Genomic DNA, 19,197 nt, shown 5'->3' on the forward strand with positions numbered 1-19,197 from the left:
AAAAATTAAGTATCCCCAATCTTCTCAAAACTCTGGATTCTGATAGAGGGTCATGAGACTTAGAACTGAGTGCAAAATGGAGGCTCTAAACCCTTCCAGAGCTGAGATATCAAAACTCAAAATTTCGACTACAAAAAAAAAACGACAGTGTTACCCCTTACGGTTTTTTTTGGGGGGGGGGGGTGAAAAATTAAGTATCCCCAATCTTCTTAAAACTTTGGATTCTGATAGAGGGCCATGAGACTTAGACGTGAGTGCAACAATGGAGGCTCTAGACCCTTCCAGAGCTGAGATATCAAAACTCAAAATTTCGACCAGAAAAAAAAAACGACAGTGTTACCCCTTACGTTTTTTTTTTTTGGGCGAAAAATTAAGTATCCCCAATGTTCTCAAAACTCTGGATTCTGATAGAGGGCCATGAGACTTAGACCTGAGTGCAAAAATGGAGGCTCTAGACCCTTCCAGAGCTGAGATATCGAAATTCAAAATTTCGACCAGAAAAAAAAACGACAGTGTTACCCCTTACGTTTTTTTTTTTTTTTGGGTGAAAAATTAAGTATCCCCAATCTTCTCAAAACTCTGGATTCTGATAGAGGGCCATGAGACTTAGACCTGAGTGCAACAATGGAGGCTCTAGACCCTTCCAGAGCTGAGATATCAAAACTCAAAATTTCGACCAGAAAAAAAAACGACAGTGTTACCCCTTACGTTTTTTTTGGGGGGGGGGCGAAAAATTAAGTATCCCCAATCTTCTCAAAACTCCGGATTCTAATAGAGGGCCACAAGACTTAGACCTGAGTGCAAAAATGGAGGTTCTAGACCCTTCCAGAGCTGAAATATCGAAACTCAAAATTTCAACCAGAAAAAAAAACGACAGCGTTACCCCTTACGTTTTTTTGGGGGGGCGAAAAATTAAGTATCCCTAATGTTCTCAAAACTCTGGATTCTGATAGAGGGCCATGAGACTTAGACCTGAGTGCAAAAATGGAGGCTCTAGACCCTTCCAGAGCTGAGATATCGAAATTCAAAATTTCGACCAGAAAAAAAAACGACAGTGTTACCCCTTACGTTTTTTTTTTTTTTTGGGTGAAAAATTAAGTATCCCCAATCTTCTCAAAACTCTGGATTCTGATAGAGGGCCATGAAACTTAGACCTGAGTGCAACAATTGAGGCTCTAGACCCTTCCAGAGCTGAGATATTGAAACTCAAAATTTCGACCAGAAAAAAAAACGACAGTGTTACCCCTTACGTTTTTTTTGGGGGGGGGCGAAAAATTAAGTATCCCCAATCTTCTCAAAACTCTGGATTCTGATAGAGGGCCATGAGACTTAGACCTGAGTGCAAAAATGGAGGCTCTAGACCCTTCCAGAGCTGAGATATTGAAACTCAAAATTTCAACCACAAAAAAAACGACAGTGTTACCCCTTACGTTTTTTTTTGGGGGGCGAAAAATTAAGTATCCCCAATCTTCTCAAAACTCTGGATTCTGATAGAGGGCCATGAGACTTAGACCTGAGTGCAAAAATGGAGGCTCTAGACCCTTCCAGAGCTGAGATATCTAAACTCTAAATTTCGACCAGAATAACAAACTACAGTGTTACCCCTTACGGTTTTTTGGGGGGCGAAAAATTAATTATCCCCAATCTTCTCAAAACTCTGGATTCTGATAGAGGGCCATGAGACTTTGACCTGAGTGCAAAAATGGAGGCTCTAGACCCTTCCAGAGCTGAGATATTGAAACTCAAAATTTCGACCCGGAAAAAAAAACCGACAGTGGTACCCCTTTATGTTTTTTTTTTTTTTTTCGGGCGAGAAATTAAGTTTCTCCAATCTTCTCAAAACTCTGGATTCTGATAGAGTGCCATGAGACTTAGAGCTATATATATCTTATATATTTGTTAATAGCAACTCTGAAGTGTCAAGTGTCTAAAGTTTGATTATGTTTTTAGGTGGGGCTGTCACTTGACCAGTGATTTATAAAGGAGATGTAGTGCAACTACAAAGCTGCCTTGGGACAGTCACAGTGCAATCATCTCATCAGGCTGCTCTACACTCTCGCTCACTGTGCCAAGATGGGCTACACATCTGTCCCCCCAACAACGTGCAAGACATCACTGATAATCTGTTTATGTAATTAGTTTAATTTTGTTTTTATGCATTTAAATAGTTTGTTCCTAATGCAATTTCTAATGTTCTGACCTGTTCTGGTTCCTTTTCCATACTTATACAAGGTTACCTTTACAAACCTAGACTATTCCTCCTATCATTGTTTTTTGAACGGCCAGTTGATTTGAATTGTTTTCTGATGTTCTGGTTTCTTTTCCAAGCTTACAGTACAGGCAGGCCATTTTACATTATTCCCCTGTACCAACTTCTATATACTTTGTACTTCTACATACTTTATAGCCTATCAATGTTTTTTTTTTATGTTTTCTTATACCTGGTCTGGTTCCAGTATATTAAATTATAAAATTATGAAGGAAATCATCCATGTATAATACAATTGTACTTTATTTTTTAGATTGAGACACATCCAGTAGCATATACATACACACACATAGTACATGTAAAACAATCAAATCACTCGCAGGTATGTAAAAGTAAAAGAGCATGAGAAGAGATTATCGTCTGACAGAGACTGATCCTGTTACATACTGACTAGTATAAGGAGATATGGTCACAATACAAGTTCACATATTTGTATAGATTCATAAAGAAGAACAATAATGATGGTTACGGATTTGTATAGATTCTAATCTACCATAGTAACTTACACAGTCAACAACTCATATTACAGCTACTACCTCTAGCTGCTACAAGCTCGCAGAAACTGAGGTAAAGATGCATCCATTCTTACGTTCAATGCCCCTTTCTTTTTTGTTTTTGTTTTTTCGGACGAGAAATTAAGTTTCTCCAATCTTCTCAAAACTCTGGATTCTGATAGAGGGCAATGAGACTTAGACCTGAGTGCAAAAATGGAGGCTCTAGACCCTTCCAGAGCTGAGATATTGAGATATTTATAATGGCATTAATGCTACGTGGGGTCTCAATATCTCAGCTCTGGAAGGGTCTAGAGCCTCCATTTTTGCACCCAGGTTTAAGTCTCATGGCCCTCTATCAGTATCCAGAGTTTTGAGAAGATTGGAGAAACTTAATTTCTCGCCCGAAAAAAAAACCCCAAAAGGGGTACCACTGTCGTTTTTTTTTTTCGGGTCAAAATTTTGAGTTTCGATATCTCAGCTCTGGAAGGGTCTAGAGCCTACATTTTTGCGCTCAGGTCTAAGTCTCAGGACCCTCTATCAGAATCCAGAGTTTTGAGAAGATTGGAGAAACTTAATTTCTTGCTAAAAAAAAAACAAAAAAAAAAACGAAAGGGGTACCACTGTCGTTTTTTTTTTCGGGTCGAAATTTTGAGTTTCGATATCTCAGCTCTGGAAGGGTCTAGAGCCTACATTTTTGCGCCCAGGTCTAAGTCTCAGGACCCTCTATCAGAATCCAGAGTTTTGAGAAGATTGGAGAAACTTAATTTCTTGCTAAAAAAAACAAACAAAAAAACCGAAAGGGGTACCACTGTCGTCTTTTTTTTCGGGTCGAAATTTTGAGTTTCTCTGATATTCTTGAAACTCTGGATACTGATAGAGGGCCATGAGACTTAGAACTGAGTGCAAAAATGGAGGCTCTAGACCGTTCCAGAGCTGAGATATTGAAATATTTATAATGGCATTAATGGTACGTGTGATCTCAATATCTCAGCTCTGGAAGGGTCTAGAGCCTCCATTTTTGCACTCAGGTCTAAGTCTCAGGACCCTCTATCAGAATCCAGAGTTTTGAGAAGATTGGAGAAACTTAATTTATTGCCCGAAAAAAAAAAAAAAACAGAAAGGGGTACCACTGTCGTTTTTTGTTTTTTTTTCGGGTCGAAATTTTGAGTTTCGATATCTCAACTCTGGAAGGGTCTAGAGCCTCCATTTTTGCACTCAGGTCTAAGTCTCATGGCCCTCTATCAGAATCCAGAGTTTTGAGAACATTGGAGAAACTTAATTTCTCACCCAAAAAAAAACAAAAAAAAAAAAAAAAACGAAAGGGGTACCACTGTAATTTTTTTTCGGGTCTAAATTTTGAGTTTCTCTGATCTTCTTGAAACTCTGGATTCTGATAGAAGGCCATGAGACTTTGACCTGAGTGCAAAAATGGAGGCTCTAGACCCTTCCAGAGCTAAGATATTGAGATCCCACACACCATTAATGCCATTATAGATATCTCAATACCTCAGCTCTGGAAGTCCCATGGCCCTCTATCAGAATCCAGAGTTTCAAGAAGATCAGAGAAACTCAAAATTTCGACCGCCCCAAAAAAGACAGGGGTACCTGTTCTCAATTAGAAAATGTTGCTTGCTTCTGTGTTTGGAGTGAAGTGCTGCCATGCTTCTCTTCAATGTAGAGTTTTTTTTATATATATAATTACCACATGCAGAGCTTTACTGGCATTTGATTGGATGACAAACGTCCAATCTCATGGACTGCAGGCTTTAAACTAGGTGAAATGCCCCAGAAGTTAAAAAAAAGGGGGCTGACATGTGATGTCCATTGTAATGGACACAGGGTCTGAATGGGTTAATGGAGATGGCAAATGTATTATTCAATATTGATTTAAAAATTATTTCTTCTGTTGAGATCCACTGCCATCCGCTGGTGAAAGATGGAAAAACACTCAATGTTTAATCACATTGTTCTCTTTAATTAAAAAACAACAGTACTCATTCATGACCAACGATCACACAGACTTCGATTCATGCATTAGTATATATCTTTCAATTAAACTGACCTCTGATCAGACAAATTACAAAAACATGAACCTACAAATGACAGATATAACTGGATATCTGCACACGATTGGCTACAAACAGTGCATCGCAATCTACACACAACGCTACTACACACATTTCATATAACTTTTATATTTGGACAGCCAATGAGATTTTTTTTTTGCAATTTTCACATACGCCAACAGACCAACCGACTAATTTGCATACTTCATACGTAAATACGTACATAAAAAATAAATATTTTAACAAAAATAGCACAGGTCAAATATAACATCTACACATTACAGTACTTTATTTCTCCTGAGTCCCATGTATTTGGATATTTTTAACAGGAAGAGCATTTAATGAGAGGATATATATATTTGACATTTATGTACAAAATGTAAAAAGAAGGAAGGAAAAAAAATTAAAATTGCATAATGCATGATTTTTTAAAACAACAATTTTAAAAAGCTCTAAGTGGATATACTCCATTTAGCACCATATATGCATCATGTGAACATTTCAGGGCAAAGATCAGCAAACTGTGTCTCCAAGGCACTTCAGAATAAACAAAAAATACATTTATTTCTGAAATATTGGCATGATTTATGAGTGTATATTTTTTTTAAGAACATGTGAGCGTAAACATTGCACTTCACAGGATGGTTGTGTCCATCAGGTCAGCATCCGAACGCTGGAGGGATCAGACACATCTCCACACGAATACACTGAGAGACAGTACACAGGCATTAATGAGAGCACACACACACACTCACACACACACACTCACACGTCAGCTCACCTACAGTCGTTGCCTCCTACACTGATCACGTATTTGTCATCGTAAGAGAAGCGGATGTTGGTGACGTGGGCAGAGTGGCCGAAGTAACGCTTGTGTTTGGCCTGTGAGGAAACACAAACATTAGTAAACATCACATTCTCCAAAATAAACCATTCAAGGGTTAATAATAGGTGTTAATGATAATACATATGTATATTATTAACCCTTATTGTTATATAAAATACTGTTAATTTTATATAATACAGGTCACACTTAATTGTCACACTTAAAGAGCCCCTATCATGGATTTTTGAAAATGACTGTTCATATGGTGTGGAATATAGCTCTCTAAGGGAATGAAAACATCCTGCAAAGATTTATATCTGAAAGTGCACCGTATATAAAGTTATTGTCTTTCAAAAGTGAGAGTCGACTCTGAGTCTATGAAATGAATTGTTTTTGAAATGAATCATTAGCTGTTACATCGTGACGTAGATACATACTGGCCACGCCCAGTTACTGCGCGCGCAGACGGAAGTGTAAACTTGAAGTCTACACATTCAAATACTTCATCATATCATCATGTCGAGAAGACGCTGTGTTCTACAATGCAAAGATAGTTCAGCCACTTTGTTTTCATTTACCAGGGACGAGCATGTGAAGAATCGGTGGTTAGAGTTCATATTTGCAACGATACCACGACAGTATAGCCCGATTGTGTTCTCATCATTTTATTGACGAATAACGTTAGTTCAAAAACATAAATGAATTCAAATGTGGATTCGCAAGCGGAGGGCTCAGTAACTCTCTTACCCAGCGTATATGGATCAGCTTCCTCCTCCGAATCACAACCTGTAAGTATTATTAATAATTGTTGCTTTTATGGGTTTTGAACGGTTTTGTAGCGTCGGGACGCGAGGCAGTATGTGTGTGCGTGTGTGTGTGTGTAAGTTATGCTCAGCGCAGCTTCTAGGTCTCCAATGTCAATTTTTTTTAAATATGTGAAATGTTTGTCGCTGTTATTGGAGTTGTCATAAAGAATAGAGCGTCTTGTAGTACTGCAGTGCTTTATCAATATGTTTATGCGTTATGCTAACAAACAATAACTGACTGGGTCATCTGACCAATCACCGCCGATTAGCGTCACGCAAAGGAGTGGTTTGGAAAAATGAGTCGTTGTACGAATCATTTGGGAGTCGGTGAGCAAATCAGTTAAAAATAAATGCATATTATAAGACAAATAAAGTATTTTTTATCCTTGCATGCATGTTAAACTGTTTTTGGGAACTCCGAAAACAAAAATAGGAACATTTCAAATGCTATGATAGGGGCTCTTTAATTGACCTATGGCTAAGCCACACCCCCAAACACGATGAGCCAATCACAGTGCGCACTCGGACATTCTCTGAAATGCATTGCAGTTAGTCAGTTTTCATTCGTTTCGTCTTGTCATTTTAAGTTTAATGGTCAAATGGTCAAACGGTGTGTGTGGAGAACATGCAGCTCCGACACTAGGTTTGCGAGAGGCTGGGCGACGGTGTGTGTGTGTGTGTGTGTGTGTTTCTTTACCCTTTCCCAAAACACATCTCAACCGAGATAAGTGTCTGCTCTGGATTAAGTTATGCGGTAGACCACAACACCAACTAAACGTGGATAACGTTTAGTCAACGTCGCATTTAAAGCCTATATATAAATCTGACTTGAGTTCCGGTTGACTTACAAACTTCTCGGTGCAGGGGAAGTCGAAGAGCTTGACGAGGCCGAAGTCGTCCCCGGTCACCACGTTCAGCCCGGCGTGAGAAACACAAGCGCAGTTCACGTCTGCTTTCTCTGCGTTACGAGGCCAGACGCCCAGAACCTCGTCACCCAGAACACTGCACAGGAGATAAGAGTTAACCACGGCGCACCACGCCACACACACACTGACCATCATCACACACACATCTGAGCGTCACCTGGTCCATGTGGCCCATGTGATCCTGTCCATCAGAGCCGCTTCTGTGACCATCTTCCCACTGGGAACCTCGTGAACCTGCCGCTTATATGAGCCTGTGGAGACCTGAACACACATCACATGACCCTCCGTTAACCCCTCCCTCCACATTATCCTTCATTGTTTTTTTGTCCAGAGTTTTTTATTTAAACAATTTAATGCAATTTAATATTTTATTTAGCTTCAAATAATAATTTGCATTAACATTTTTTTATTTTATTTACCTTAAAGTGACTATTTAATCAATATAGTATTTTAGAAACACATTCCCCACCCTTTATTAATGCACTTTATTTATAAACTAAAAACAGTGATATCTGAATCAACACACACCAATGCTACATTTTCTAAATGCCATTATCATTTGTTAACAAGCAAGTATTCATTACTTCAATAAGCTCATTGTTTTTGCATGAAATTATTACATTTTTTATTTTTTCGCTAACTGTGATTTGTATATGTGCATTTCTGAAATACATATCTTACACAGTTTCCCCTGATTAGAGATCAATTGTAATATGGGAATAAAGGAATAAATATCACAGGAATAAATTACACGTAAAAATGTATTCACAAAGAAAACAGATGATTTACATTGTAATAATTTTTCACAATATTATTGTTTTTTGTGTTTTTTTTTTAATCAAATAAATGCAGTCTGGGTGAGAAGAAGAGATTTCTTTTAAAAACATTAAAAATCGTATCGATCCCAAACTTTTGTGTATCAGTTGGATCTGAGAATCACTTAAAGAGCATATTGCAGGTTAGAGGACCCAACGAGTCAATGCATAGAAAAACAATGTAAGAACTAGATTTTCTTTAAAATATACTTATGGAGTTGTCTGGAGTGGAAATTTTACTTCCGCGTCTGAAAATGGGCGTGGTGGATATACACGCTCGCTAACGATATACACTGTGCTCACAATACTGTGCAGATTATTATGATCCTATAACAGGCCAGCAGACATTAGTATGTTTAGGGTAGATTTATATACTATTAAATGTATAAAAACTTTACTTGAGTATATTTCTATTGTACTAAAAGCATACTGAAATACATATTTTTCACCTGGGTTATAACATAAACAGAAAATTAAAGATTTGAGTATTTAAACAACCAATTTTGTTTTTCAATGACAAGTTGCCTCTATTTAGGGCATGACATGACTAAGTTAAATATATCACACTATTTGATACCATTGGTACAGTATACGATGATCAATATTCTTGCTTCGGCATCCCATGTTGAACTCCATCATATCGCCGGGATGATAATGAACGTGAACGCTACACACGACCGTGTTTTCTGAAGCCGATGCGGAAGAGAAATCCCGTCTCTTCACCTGCACAAACCGCACCAGGAACGAAAGAAGATAGGCTATAGCACCGGCCCTTTTCTTGTAATGGAAACTTGTGGACTCGATCTTGAAGTCCTGACAGGCCGGAGTTTTTGCAACCTCCACAAACACAATAATTAACATGACGATGATAAATTAAAATACAGAAAGTACCGAAAGCACACTGACTGCCGTCCGCTCTCACTGAACTCTGCAGGGAGCCGAGGCTGCGGCTCCCTGATTTGACGTCAAATGATGTGATGTTGGAAAAAAAAGCCGTCCAAGAAACGCTCACTTTATCTTCTAAATTAGTGCCCTTATGTTGAGGTTACCTATAAATTTCTATTTTTTTTACCTGCAATATGCTCTTTAAAATCCATGTAATGTACTTTGTTTCTTTAATATTGTACACAGCTGAAATGTAGTGCAGCATTTTTTAGTGCATGTATGGAATTTTGTGCAAACAAATCCTATTATTCAGTCCCTCGCTGAAATGATTAGTACCTCGATGTATTTGCTGTCCGCAGAGAAGTCCAGCTGGATCACAAACCCAGGAATATCTTTGCAGTATCCGATGCGATTGAGAGCCGGACCCAAAGTCAGGTCGTAGAAGTCGACAGCGCACTCCACCGAGCCGACGGCCAGCAGACGGTTATCAGAGCTGAACCTGCGGGACGGGTTATCATAGCGGATTAATGCACTGCAAACACGCCTTTTCACATATCAAACCATTCGTAAATCAAGACGCACTTACACAAGCTGAATGATTTCAGATAGTAAGGCCGGCTTTCTTTGCTGTTTTTTGTCAGTGTGTTCAGAAAAATAAACTATTATTTTATTATTTTTATTCCCCATTGACATATTTTTCTTATTTTTTTTTTTATTGATTACAAACAGAAGAATATATATATACATGTATATACACACACATACATATACATATATATACATATACACATACATACATGAATGTCAATTTCTGTGTATAAAATCAGAACAAAAAAGAACCCAAAAACAAACAATAGCAAACAGAAAAAAACTAAACAAAAATGGGGTACAGTGCAATCTAGTGACATCTTTGTATCCTTAGTGTTTTATTTCCAATAATAGACTATGATTATATCCATTATACAATTACTCAATTTCCTACAAATTCCCTCCATCTCTTCCACAACAGAGCCCCTTTTTGTTTTTTAACTTTAAAGAAAATGTAAGGATTTCCATCCTATGTATTTCTTTTTTTTTTTTTCATTTTAAGCAAAAACTTGCTTCATTTTATACATTTTTAGTAGATAAGCCATAGTCATTTAGCTTCTCAAGCAAATAGAATTTAACATCTTTGATCATGATTTTAATTAGAGACTAAATACCTCAGCCAGAGATTATTGCATATTTATGACATTCAAGTGTTTTAAAGCATGAAGAATTATTATTCAAGGAAAAAACATTTAAAAACGTCATTTTTTGTGATGAAAGATGAGTTTTAAGAAATAAAATAATTGACTACAGAGGGACTTTGAACACTGATTGAGCGATTACTTGAGACATGATTCATTTCAGGAAGTTGTACTGTATCTTTAAACATAAATTTTGATGTTAATTCATGAACTGAGACGCCTCAGCAATCGGTCAAGTCACACTTAATGCCTTTTTGGATTTAGGGATAGAAAGGAGAGAAATGAAACGCTGAGACTGTCTTTCATCAAAAGTTCTTTGTGATTATTGAATGTGAGACGCTGTTTTATGCAGGGAGAACTACAGGTGATTCACTGGGGCAAGAAGAGTCTGCTGTAACGTCACTGTTAATGTTGCATTAACTCTCTAGAATAGATTCAACACGAGAGATTTAGTTTCACACACAATCTAAGTTTTTTAGGCCCTTTTGATTGACAGGATATAATCGGAGCTGATCATCGGCTGTTTTTAAACAGGGAAAAACTTGGCTTTTACACATCGATGCATCCCTAATTTGCAATGTTTTGTGGGATTGATTTTATGACTTTTCATTTTAAGCAAAAACTTGCTTCGTTATTATACATTTTTCAGTAGACAAGACTTAATATCTTCAGTCATTGTTATATGTGTTTGACATGCGGTGTGTGTGTGTGTTCTGACCGTATGTCCTGGATGGCCACGCTTCGGTCTCTCTTTTTGCCCCATAAAGTCAGTGAATTCACCAGCAGAACGATGAACTCTCCGTTCTCCATCCCGATCGCCACCATTTCACCGTTCGCGCTGTACGCCGTGCACTTCGCCGGATGACCCAGACTGACTTTGTTCAGAAGTTTCTGGGAGACAAAAAATGAAGTATTAATAGACATAACACTGCCATTCAAAAGTTTGGCCTCGGTTTTAGTGCTCCCCTTTTTACATTTATGTGATCAAAAATAGAATATAAATTGTGAAATATTATTACAATGTAAATAATCTGTTTTCTATGTGAATATACAGTAAAGTGTAATTTATTCCTGTGATCTTCAGCATCATTACTCCAGTCTTCAGTGTCACATGATCCTTCACAAATCACTCTAACATGAGGATCTGATGATCAAGAAACATTTATGATTATTATCAGTGTTGAAACCGGTTCATATTTAGGTGGAAAGCGTGATACATGTGGGCTCTTAAACTCGATGAAAATCAGAGGACTGATGTAGTCTAATGCTGTGAGGAGAGCATTCACAGGGCTGTGTTCCTTCAGGGGATATTTGCACGTGAACAGCTCGTGCGCGCGTGGTGTGGTCACATTACAGCTAATGAGCACGGAATCATCTTATTGACCCCAAACTCTTAAACGGTGAAGTAAACACTGCCATTTCTCCATTACCCACAATCCCTCACCTTATCTGCCAGGTCCCAGATGCGTATGGTTCCATCATCGCTGGCGGAGATGAAGACGTCTTTGGAAGGGTGTGTGGCCAGACCCCAGATGCGTCCCTGTGTGTGTCCGTTTATCATGGTGTTGGAGGCGGCGTTCTTCTCTCCCACCTCGATGATCTCGCCATCCTTCGTTCCCACCAAGATCTTTCCCTTTCATCCAACAAACAAACATTATACGACTGTCCGTCTACTAAACTAAGACTTGTAGGGCCAGGAGAAACAATCGATTCACCTAAGCAATCGCGCTTTTTTTGTTTACGATTTTAAAATAAAATGTTAAAAAAAAAAAAAAAAAAAAAAATCGCAATTCTTGTTGAATCGCAATAAAAAATAAAAATAAAATAAAAAACAATACTTGTTGAATCGCAATTAAAAAAAATCTCAATACTTGTTGAATCGCAATAAAAAAAACAAGAACAAAAACGCAATACTTGTTGAATCGCAATTAAAAAACAAACAAAAAAACGCAATACTTGTTGAATCGCAATTAAAAAAACAAACAAAAAACACAATACTTGTTGAATCGCAATTAAAAAACAAACGAAAAACGCAATACTTGTTGAATCGCAATTAAAAAAACAAACAAAAAACACAATACTTGTTGAATCGCAATTAAAAAAATAAACAAACAAAAAACACAATACTTGTTGAATCGCAATTAAAAAACAAACAAAAAACGCAATACTTGTTGAATCGCAATTAAAAAAACAAACAAAAAACACAATACTTGTTGAATCGCAATTTAAAAACAAACAAACAAAAAACACAATACTTGTTGAATCGCAATTCGAAAATGAAAAAATAAAAATAACGCAATACATATTGTATCGGCACCCAGTATCTAATCGGGAGAGATGGTGAGTACCAAAAGAATATGGTACAAAAGTTCATTTATTTCAGTAATTCAACTTAAAAGGTGAAACTAATATATTATATAGACTCATTACATGCAAAGTGACATATTTCAATATAATCATGGCTTACAGCTTAGGAAAACCTTTTCACAATATTATAATTTTGACTTTGGGGTTTTCATAAACTGTAAACCATAATCATCACAATTATAACAAATAAAGGCTTGCAATATCTCACTTTGCATGTAATGACTCTATATAATATATCAGTTTCACCTTTTAACTAGTAAATTAACTTCTGCACCATACTCTAATTTTTTGAGTATCGTCCCAGCCCTAATATGAACAGTCACACACACAGCAGGGCACTTTTTGATGCTAATAACTCATAATCAATTGCATAAAGCATAAGCATGACTGACCTTTCCTCTGCACACAGATCTGACGGTCTCGACAGGAAGTCCCGTCTCCAGCTGAAACGCCCTGCATCTCTTCATCTCCTGATCCCACAGTTTCACAGCGCCGCCCTCTTTAGTCCTGCACACACACAATATACATTTACAAGTACAAAAAACGATTTTTTGACGATATGTACAGTACACTCACAATACCGTTCAAAGTTTAAATTAATACTTTCATTCATCAAGGACACATTAAATTCATAAAGAGTGAGTGACAGTAAGGACATTTATAATGTTACAAAAGATTCTATTTTAAATAAATGCTGTTCTTTTGAAATATCTATTCATCAAACAATCATGAAAAATAAAATCTATCACAGTTTCCAACACTGATAATAATCATAAATGTAATTTGATCATCAGATCTTCATATTAGAGTGATTTGTGAAGGATCATGTGACACTGAAGACTGGAGTAATGATGCTGAAGATCACAGGAATAAATTACACTTTACTGTATATTCACATGGAGAACAGATGATTTACACTATAATAATATTCCACAATTTGTACTGTATTTTTAATCAAATCAGCAGAAGAGAAAATGTTTCAAAAACGTCTTAAAAACTCCAGACTTTTGAACTTTTTTATTGGAGACGTAAGAAAAATGTGCTATTTCTTTCTTTATGAATCAATTTCTTTAAATATAAAATGGCATAAAGGACATAACGGTAACACTTAAGTTTAGGATTCAATTCTCACTATTTACTAGTGGTTTATTAGCATGCATATTACTAGGAATATTGTCTGTTTATTAAAGCACATATTAATGGATTATTCCTCATACATCCTACAATACCTAAACTTAACTGTTTTACTAACTATTAATAAGCAGTAATGATGAGTTTATTGAGGCATAAGTCTGCAGAACTCACGGTCTCTCTTTGCCCCCGGTCACGATGAGCCCGTCCCGGAGCGTGGTGTACATGGTGAACACTGGCCCAGTGTGAGCTTTCGCCACCACACGCACCAGGAAGTGCTCCCGCCACACGTACACGTCGCCGTTGATGGCCCCGGTGAACGTCAGGTTATTCTGTCGGACAACAGAAACATCTTAGTCACATGATCCTTCACAAATCATCCTAACATGCTGATTTGCTGCTTACGTTCGTATTTTTGTAACAATATCCATTCAATTTGTATATTTAATATTTTTCTGGTAACTTGCACTTTAACTAGCTCTGGTAAGAAAATGTTGACCTTCTGTTTATTACAAGCAAAACTTGTAGTCGCTCGTCATTGGAAAAAACACAGAAAGCCTTCATTCTAAATGATACAGTAATTACAGGACTTGTCTCGTTGTTTGGCTATGGAGAAACTCACATAAATTGCTAAGGGAAAACCTAAGTATGGAACCTTTTAAAAGGATTTTCTGTGAAACCAGGCATAGCATGCACCATGTCATGATATTAAAGGAGTAGTTTACTTTAAAAAAAAACTTTTGCTGATAATTTACTCACTCCCATGTCATCCAAGATGTCCACGTCTTTTTTTTTCTTCAGTCGAAAAGAAATGATTTTTTTTTGATGAAAACATTCCAGGATTTTCTCCATATAATGGACTTCAATGGGGTCCAAACGGTTCAAGGTCCAAATGAGAGTTTCAGTGCAGCTTCAAAGGGCTTTAAACGACACCAGACGATGAATAAGGGTCTTATCTAGCGAAACAATCGCTCATTTAAAAAATGAATAACAAAGTTTAAGATTTATAAGCACAAATGCTCGCCTTGCTCTGTTCTGTGATGCGCGTTTGTGACTCTCAAAATGAATGAATCTTTTTTCAAGTCATTTGGTTAATTCAATGAACGAAATGAACAAATGACTGGAATGTTTTCATCAAAAACCTTCATTTCTTTTCGACTGAAGAAAGAAAGACATGGATATCTTGGATGACATGGGGGTGAGTTAAATATCAGTAGTTAAGTAAATTAATCCTTTAAGTTATTTCCACTTTTATGCATGTTATGTTCATGTTCAAGTGATGTTTATGTATGTGGCCTTGATTTTTTTGTTGTATCAATCAACTGTATAGCATAATAGCATTATACATTTTTATTTTTTTTAAAAGTAGCCAAATTTTAGAAAGTGAGTTTGAAACCCTGTCGGAGTGCGAGAGACTCACGGCTCCGAACGCCACCGAAAGCATGGTCTGCATGCGGCCGTCCTCCACCGCCCCGATCACTCCTTTCTTGTACAGCAGAGATCCTCCCACCAGCGTCCAGAACTTGATGTGTTTGATCCCCACAGACACGAACTGAGTGTCCGAGTCGGGCCTGAACTCCACCACGAAGATCCGGTCCGTGTGCCCGCCTTTACTGCAAACCCTCGACCCTGATGACACGGGGAACTGCGTCACACCGCTAGAACAGACTCCTCAATGCTCTGGACTACTGAACCCTCTGGTGCTCATCTTTATTCTCTTTTTGAGCGTCGACCTGAACATTTCATTAAAATCTTGAAAGCTTCAGATTTATCTTTCATCTCTTTTCAAAGACGACACGTGGCAGATTACTGCCGGAGTGAACCTTTTTTAAAAGGGAACTTTTTAAAGTTAGGGAATTTTACGTTTATTCTAATGAAAATTGTGCAAAAACACTATTTTTAATTTTCGTATGAAATGTATCTTTCAAGAAAAATGTTTTACTCTAAAACTGTGAGAAAATCAAAGGCATAAATGTAAACAAGTTGTGTTCCAAATTTGAGCCTGATATTTAAAAAGTGAGCTTTGAGTAACACACACACCTTCCTGCCATCTCCACACAGTGATGGTGTGTTCGGGGTCCACTCCCACAGACAGCAGGAGTTTCCCCGTGGCACTGAAGTTGACGTATCCGATTCCTTTGGCGTGAGAGCAGCGCAGCACGGACAGAGTCTGTTTACTCATGGCGTCCCACACGTGAATGCACGGCGCCAGGCCTGCAGGAACACACACACACACGATCACCGTCAATACTCAGAGTGCTTCCCAAATTTTTTCTTTAATATAAGAACATATAACAAATAAAACACATTAGGTTATTACAAGATATTGATTATAAAAATATATATAAACAGTGATGGGAAGCTACTAAGAAATAGGCTCAGTTACACTACATTATATACAACTTGACTATAAGCTAGTAACAAGAAGCAGTTAACTACATTGAAGCTATTTAAAAGGAGTATTTATATGTTTTATATTATAGAACTTTATTACTCAATCAGAGCAGTATTTTTCTGGCAAAAATGTTTTTTTTTTTAAATTATTTTAACAGACAAATCTGTGCACTAATTGCAAAAATAAATGCACATTGCAAAAATAAATTCACTAAATGCATAAATCAATCCAAAAATAAATGCACTTAAATGCATAAATCAATGCATCAATAAAATAAATAAAATTGCACAAAAAATAAATTAATTAAATTAGTTGAAAACACTGGTGAAAAAGCAGGAATTATTAAATATTTATCACACTACACCTATGCATAAATAAATGCACTAAATGCAAAAATAATGAAACTGAATGCATAAATTAATTTAAAAAAATGCACTAAATACATCAATAAATGAAAATAAAATGCACTAAATGGATATACACACGCTTAAACAAATGCCTACAAAATAAATGAATGAGTCAAAAACAGATGAAAATCCACATTTAATTATAGGCTGTAACCGGAAAAGCTACTGTAATTTGAAAACAACTATTGTCCTTAAAAAAATATAAAAAAAATATAGTTAATAGTGCAGCTTTTTTTGGTTAGTCACTCCCCAACACTGTTAAAGATGCAGTAGAATGAGTTTGGATGAATATTAGGAGGAGAGAATGACAATCCTCAGGGTCTTCAACATGACAGAACACACACACACGTCAGCGTTAGATGTGCATTCCAGCGCTGAGGAGGGGACGAGGGCATCATGACTTTATGAAGTGATAGAAAATCAAACCAATCTCGCAGCATGATGCTTCATGCAAACATGTATTCTTCATAGCCATGTCTTTAATGAAACCAGGACACGAAACACAAGGGAAATGAGAGGATCTGAGGCATCAAACTTCAAGATGAGCCACAGACAGATAGTGTCTGATAGATTAATTATCGTGGGAGGTTTTACATGCATTGAACTGGTAACACTAGCCTAGCGTCACAGAACTATTAAAAGTGATTTAACATTTTGAGTTTGGACTCCATATTAAACCCTGATCATTGCTTTAAAAGCAGAAGTGCATGTGTTCTAGTCCAAAAAAATCTGTCCTGCATTTCTGGAGTGAAGCACAAAAGGTCAGTGGGATGAAACGCAGGAGGTGTGCATGTGTGTGTGTCCTACCTGGCAGATCGGTGATGTCGCCTGTGTGTCGGAGAGTGTTGGATGAGAGGATGAGACAGTGATGAACAAAAACATGAGAGAAGCTGCTCTTAGTGCCCAAGCAGAAATACGTGAGAGATTCAAAGTATTTGCAAAATCACAGGCAAGCTTGTTATCAACACAAAACCAAGCGGTGCACGCTGGAAGAAGCAAACGCAAGCCAATGGGAATGATTCAGATGGTGAAAATTGTGAAAAATGTGTGAGGGAGCCAGACTGCACACGTGCACACGTACCGATCTGACCCGTGGCGATGACGTTCTGATATTTGGGGTGTTGGTTGACGGTCAGGCAGAGGATGTCATCCGTGTGCTCCAGGTAAAAGCTCTGAGTCCCTGCAGATCAGTATCAGGCAGAACACTTCACATCATTCACAAAACATTATGCATGCATCATTTTAATACAAAGACCACGTGCACTTTTTAATGCAATATTATTTTAGTAAACTGCAAATGGGAAAGTGTGTAAAATACACTTCCATTTAAAAGTTTGCTTTTTTTAAAATCTCTTCCTAGCAATGCTGCTTTTATTTGATCAAAAATAAAGTAAAAACAGAAAACAGATGATGTACATTATAATGTGAATAGTAAAGTGTCTTCAGTATCACATGATCCTTCAGAAATCACTCTAATATGAGGATCTGATGATCAAGACACGTGTATGATTATTATCAGTGTTAAAAACAGCTTCATATTTTTGTGGAAACTGTGATACATTTGATTTTTAAGGATTATTTGTCATCTTTACTGTCACCTTTGATCAATTAAATGCTTCCTAGCTGAATAAAAGTATTCATTTCTTTTAAAAAAACAAAATCATTCTGACACCAGACTGTATATTCTAGTTATATATTCTTTAAACCTATTAAAAAAAACTACTGGTGACAAAATATAATAACAAAGTAGTAATTTGAATAATATTTTTCAGTGATTAAGTTAATTAAGCTCGTTTTTTAAACCGATGTGCAGTCGCACCGGCAGCCTCTAGAGGTCACCAGCGCCTCATGTCTGATCTGGAATCAGATTAGTCTCAGGTGACACGCCCACAAGCCCATACAACCAAAAAGCATTATTTCAAAACCTTCACAAAACATCTAGCGTATTTGCCACGTTTTAGACGGGAACCGGACAGCCAGCCCGAGTTCAGAGGTCAGAGGCCATGTGTGTGTGTACCAGCAGAGAGGTTCTGGATGACAGCAGCGGCGGCTGTGTGAAAGATGATGTCGGCTCCGTCATTGAGGTAGTGAAGGTTGTTTCGACAATCGAAGCCTCTGTAGCCAAACACATGGTCCAGAGAAAGCTCCTACAAACACACACACATGATCACACACACTGAGAGTAATGAGGGCATCCTCATAAGCTCATCACTCGTCTGACCTCCACGATTTTCTTCTTCTTTGTGATGTTGTTCTTCACCAGTTTTTCAGGTAATGGTGCAGCGCGACTCACTGGAGGTCTGCAGGAAACAAGTAATGGAGTTTTGACGTGAATAAACGCCGAAACTGCAGACACATTACGCTCTTCCTCAGTATTTTTGTCTTGTTTTCCAGGACAAATATCGAAACATTTTTTAAACCAAGATACATTTATTTGAGAAGTAAAATTACTCAAGATATTCTGTCTTGTTTTCTGAAAAACTGATTAAAATGAAGCAAGTTTGTGCCCTTAAAACAAGAACTAATATCTGATATAACAACCAGAGCTGTATTGTTCTGGCACAAAAACTAGCAGGATTTT

The 19,197-nt window shown here is 37.3% G+C and overlaps 1 protein-coding gene across 5 annotated transcripts in view; it reads right to left on the bottom strand.

The window, feature by feature from the left end:
- Positions 1-4,717: 4,717 nt before the first annotated feature.
- Positions 4,718-19,197, bottom strand: part of eml6 (EMAP like 6) — a 47,308-nt gene continuing 32,828 nt past the window's right edge. For 2 of the 5 annotated variants that reach the window (XM_089124886.1, XM_089124884.1), the window contains 15 exons: positions 18,838-18,916; positions 18,634-18,763; positions 17,698-17,796; positions 17,424-17,444; positions 15,855-16,028; positions 15,235-15,443; positions 13,989-14,146; positions 13,076-13,190; positions 11,761-11,949; positions 11,035-11,207; positions 9,424-9,586; positions 7,545-7,648; positions 7,310-7,463; positions 5,611-5,711; positions 4,718-5,536 (listed from right to left, as the gene is read on the bottom strand). In XM_089124886.1, coding sequence (XP_088981012.1) covers positions 5,512-5,536; positions 5,611-5,711; positions 7,310-7,463; positions 7,545-7,648; positions 9,424-9,586; positions 11,035-11,207; positions 11,761-11,949; positions 13,076-13,190; positions 13,989-14,146; positions 15,235-15,443; positions 15,855-16,028; positions 17,424-17,444; positions 17,698-17,796; positions 18,634-18,763; positions 18,838-18,916 — 1,894 coding nt within the window. In that variant the 3' untranslated portion in view covers positions 4,718-5,511. The remainder of the gene's footprint in view (positions 5,537-5,610; positions 5,712-7,309; positions 7,464-7,544; positions 7,649-9,423; positions 9,587-11,034; positions 11,208-11,760; positions 11,950-13,075; positions 13,191-13,988; positions 14,147-15,234; positions 15,444-15,854; positions 16,029-17,423; positions 17,445-17,697; positions 17,797-18,633; positions 18,764-18,837; positions 18,917-19,197) is intronic. The other 3 variants (XM_089124882.1, XM_089124883.1, XM_089124885.1) reach the window with 3 other exon arrangements.

Source organism: Pimephales promelas, chromosome 21 (assembly GCF_988280905.1).
Source record: "Pimephales promelas chromosome 21, fPimPro1.hap1.1, whole genome shotgun sequence".
In the NCBI taxonomy this organism is placed as follows: domain Eukaryota; kingdom Metazoa; phylum Chordata; class Actinopteri; order Cypriniformes; family Leuciscidae; genus Pimephales; species Pimephales promelas.